The 4,560-nt window shown below is 44.6% G+C and overlaps 2 protein-coding genes across 2 annotated transcripts in view; both read right to left on the minus strand.

Moving 5' to 3' along the window:
• LOC108519814 (maestro heat-like repeat-containing protein family member 7) overlaps nt 1-1,733 on the minus strand; it is an 18,081-nt gene extending 16,348 nt beyond the window's left edge. The window contains exons 1-2 of the mRNA XM_017859066.1: nt 1,723-1,733; nt 1,407-1,597 (exon numbers count right to left, since the gene is read on the minus strand). Coding sequence (XP_017714555.1) covers nt 1,407-1,597; nt 1,723-1,725 — 194 coding nt within the window. The 5' untranslated portion in view covers nt 1,726-1,733. The remainder of the gene's footprint in view (nt 1-1,406; nt 1,598-1,722) is intronic.
• Nucleotides 1,734-4,016: 2,283 nt separating this feature from the next.
• Nucleotides 4,017-4,560, minus strand: part of MROH8 (maestro heat like repeat family member 8) — a 56,190-nt gene continuing 55,646 nt past the window's right edge. The window contains exon 13 of the mRNA XM_017859088.1: nt 4,017-4,363. Within this exon, the coding sequence (XP_017714577.1) occupies nt 4,216-4,363 (148 nt within the window). The 3' untranslated portion in view covers nt 4,017-4,215. The remainder of the gene's footprint in view (nt 4,364-4,560) is intronic.

Here is a 4,560-nt window from a genome sequence, read left to right on the forward strand (position 1 = left end):
AAAAAAAAAAATAATTAGCTGGGCATGGTGGCAGGCAACTGTGGTTCAGCTACGCAGGAGGCTGAGGTGGGAGGATCACGTAAGCCCAGGATGTTGAGGCTGCAGTGAGCCATGATCATGCCACTGCACTCCAGCCTGGGTGACAGACAGTGCCCCTGTCTCAAAAAATAAAACAAAATAATAAATAAAGCTGGAAGGGTCCTTCAAGATCACTTTGCCTGACCTTTTCATTTATAGATAAGGAAACGGAGGCACAGAACAATAGATTTGCTCAGGGTATAGAACTAGTTGAATGGATGAATGAGAACTGCACTAGAACTCAGGTCTACTGACTTAGTCTGGTGTTCTTAAATATGTCACATTATAGTACTTTCTCTGAAAGAAATCCATGTACCATACATAGCAACACTAAAAAACTTCTTTATTATTTTTTTTTTTAGACAAAATCTCGCTCTGTTGCCCAGGCTGGAGTACAATGGCGTGATCTTGGCTCACTGCAATCTCTGTCTCCCGGGTTCAAGTGATTCTCCTGCTTCAGCCTCCTGAGTAGCTGGGATTACAGGCATGTGCCACCACGCCCAGCTAATTTTTGTATTTTTAGTAGAGACAGGGTTTCACCATGTTGGCCAGGCTGGTCTCAAACTCCTGACCTCAGGTGATCCACCTGCCTCAGCCTCCCAAAGTGCTGGGATTACAGGCATGAGCCACCACACCTGACCAACAACACTAAGAAATTTCTACTGAGACTAATGGAACTTAAAAATCTCTCTCCGGCTGGGCACGGTGGCTCACGCCTGTAATCCCAGCACTTTGGGAGGCCAAGACGGGTGGATCACGAGGTTAGGAGATTGAGATCATCCTGGCTAACAAGGTGAAACCCTGTCTCTACTAAAAATACAAAAAATAGGCTGGGCATGGTGGTGGGCGCCTGTAGTCCCAGCGACTCAGGAGGCTGAGACAGGAGAATGGTGTGAACCCGGGAGGCAGAGCTTGCAGTGAGCTGAGATGGCGCCACTGCACTCCAGCCTGGGCGACTGAGCAAGACTCCATCTCCAAAAAAAAAAAAAAAAAAAAATCACTGCATGGTGGATCAGTTTTGGAGGTAGGTTTAGGCTATTTTGTTTCCATGTCTACTTGATTTGTTAGGAAAGGGCTAACAAAGTATCACATTTGGCTAACCCAGATATAACCCAGATAGCCACATTTACCTTGTTACTAATAAAACCAAAGATAACCAATGAAAGCTCAGAATGATTCCTGGACATTTAATATTGATGGCTCATGAGGATTGAAGGTTGTAAGCTCCCCTCCAGTTGGAACTACATCTTGGCTATCCCTGTGTTCACCACAGTGCCCAGTGCTTAGTACGTGTTACTTAATGTCAATGAAATAATGATGGGCAGTACCACAAAGGGGTGACCTCTGAAGACACTTCCTGTTCTGTGTACAGGCCACTTGGGATGTCGACATCAGACATGGTGAGGCCGATGCTATGATGAATCTGGATGAGCAGCGTCATGAGAAGCTGAGGAAAGAGTCGGAATGTAGCTGCTCGAAGCCTGTTTCCCAAAAACACCTCATAGAGGGCATCTGTTGCCTGTGGTGGAAAAGATAGAGAGGAACTAAGCACCTGCCATTTTGAAATACAGAAGTCATGAAGTCATGAAGGAAACTATTAATATATTTGACTGCATACAAATACAAAGCCAGGGCAACATTTACCATAAAGTTAGATGACAACAGGCCAGGTGCAGTGGCTCATGCCTGTAATCCCAGCACTGTGGGAGGCCAAGGTCGGTGGATCACCTTAGGTCAGGAGTTTGAGACCAGCTTGGTCAACATAGTGAAACCCCATCTCTACTAAAAATACAGAAAAATTAGCCAGGTGAGGTGGCTCATGCCTGTAATCCTAGCTACTAAGGAGGCAGAGGCAGGAGAATCGCTTAAACCTGAGAGGTGGAGGTTGCAGTGAGCCAAGATTGTACCGTTGCACTCCAGTTTGGGTGACAGAGTGAGACCCCGTCTCAAAAAAAAGAAAAAGAGTTAGATGATAACAACCTGAAGAAGTATTTGTATCAATATATTATTCTTACTATATAAAATGCTCTTACATAGCAGTAAAAAAAAGTGAAGGCTTATTGGTCAAAGGGTAGGCCACATACCAGTAGCACTGTCATCACCTGGGAGTTGGTTAAACAGGGAGAATCTCAAGCCCCATCCCAGACCTTCCACATCAGAACCTGCATTTTAATAACATCCCCAAGTGATTGTGGTTTGTGTGCATATTAAATCTGAGAGGACTGGTGTACAGGAAATGAACAAACAAGTCATAAAAGAAATATAAATGGCCAATTAAAAACATATACAAGGCTGGGTGTGGTGGCTCACGTCTGTAATCTCAGCATTTTGGGAGGCTGAGGCGGGAGGATTGTTTGAGCCCAGGAGTTCGAGACCAGATAGGGCAACATGGGGAATCCCTGTCTCTACCAAAAAGTACAAAAATTAACCAGGCATGGTGACACTCTCTTGTATTCCCAGCTACTCAGGGAGGCTGATGTGGGAGGATCGCTTGAACCCAGGAGGAACCGGTTGCAGTGAGCTGAGATCATGCCACTGCAGTCCAGCCTGGGCAACAGAGTGAGACCCTGTCTCGAAAAGAAAAATAACAATAATTGAGAGCACAGAAAGCTGAACCATAAACTGGTTGGGGAGAAAATAAAGTAAAAAGTAAATGTTGATAGTGGAGCAGGCTGTGTGTGTGTGGAGACAGAAGGTTTATGGGAACACCGTACCGTCTGCTCAGTTTTTCTGTGAACTTAAAACTGCTCTAAAAAATAAAGTATTTAAAAGGAAAAAATGTATACTAAATAGATACACCAAAAGTTTATATATGTATAAAGTCTTCTGGAAAGTTCATTTTTAGGGAGATTGTTACAGATATGAGCTAAGAATGGTTTTTACACTTTTAAAAAAAAGGATTGTTTAAAAAAAAATCCAAAGAATATGTGACAGAGACTATATGGGGCCTGCAAAGCTTAAAATACTTACCATCTGGTCTTTTATAGAAAGCTGGCCAACCTCTGCTCAGGGAGATCTGCACTTTCTTTCTTTCTTTTTTTGAGACAGAATCTCGCTCTGTCACCCAGGCTGGAGTACAGTGGCATGATCTCAGCTCACTGCAACCTCTGCCTCCCGGGCTCAAGTAATTCTCCTGCCTTCATCTCCTGAGTAGCTGGGATTACAGGTGGCCGCCACCATGCCTGGCTAATTTTTGTATTTTAAGTAGAGATGGGGTTGCATCATGTTGGGGTCAGGCTGGTCTCAAACTCCTGACCTCAAGTGATCGGCCCACCTTGGCCTCCCAAAGTGCTAGAATTACAGGTGAGAGCCACTGTGCCTGGTCTTTTTTTTATTTTTGTTTTGAGACGGAGTCTCACTCTGTTGCCCAGGCTGGAGTGCGGTAGCATGCAATCTTGGCTCACTGCAACCTCTGCCTCCCAGGTTCAAGCAATTCTCCTGCCTCAGCCTCTTGAATAGCTGGGATTACAGGTGAGCATCACTATACCCGGCTAATTTTTGTATTTTAGTAGAGATGGGGTTTCACCATATTGGCCAGGCTGGTCTTGAACTCCTGACCTCAGGTGATCTAACTGCCTTGGTCTCCCAAAGTGTTGGGATTATAGGCGTGAGCCACCGCATCTGGTCTGCACTTTGTTTTATACAGTTCTACAATATTTGAAGTTTTTTTTCCCACAAGTTTGCATTGTTCTTTAACTATGATGATACATACTTTTTAGAATATGAGGGAAGGAATGTTTTAAACATATTAAACCAGGGATGTTTCCAAGGGACAGATGACAGTCATGGGTTCTTAATTTCTGTTTCTGGTTGGGCCAATAAAGCACCTTCCTCATCCCTCTTTTCCGCTTATCACTAGAGACAGAAATTAAACACCATGGCTTCAGGCTGTCAAAAGCCTAAAACAAAACCAAACAGAACAACAGAAACCAAAAAAGGCAGGTTGGACAAGTTTGTATTAAAGCATTCTGACTCCTTCACTTTCCCCAGCTCCCTCCATGTCAATCCCTTGGCAGAAACACTGTAGACTTATAAATGGATGACAGATGCAGGCTTTGAGAGGGACCAAAAGGAACATTCTCCACTGGGGTGTGGGGTCAGTCATCCTGGGAGGGGCTGACATTAGAGGGGCAGAGCTCAAGGGCTTACAGCCACAGCCACATATGCCATCTTCTCCTGCGCAGGCTCATTATGGCATTTCTGCAGCTTCTTCAGGAGCCTCCACAGAATCCAGGTCGTGCTAGGAAGCTCCACCGCCAGCATTCTCCACACCTCAGCCAGGTGCCTGGAAATCCCAAAGAGCAGGAGGGTTCAGGAGAAAGGCTGATTCCAATGCAATCTACAAGAGGTTCTCCTCTCTACTCAGTTCTTCAGGGTATCAAAAGACTGATTTTGATTTCATAACAGTAACTCCCCAGGTTTTTTTTTATTCCTTCTTGTGAGACCCTGTCCCCCACCAAAAAAAAAAAAAAAAAAAAAAAA

This window comes from Rhinopithecus bieti, unplaced genomic scaffold (genome assembly GCF_001698545.2).
Source record: "Rhinopithecus bieti isolate Rb0 unplaced genomic scaffold, ASM169854v2 scaffold_38981, whole genome shotgun sequence".
In the NCBI taxonomy this organism is placed as follows: Eukaryota; Metazoa; Chordata; class Mammalia; order Primates; family Cercopithecidae; genus Rhinopithecus; species Rhinopithecus bieti.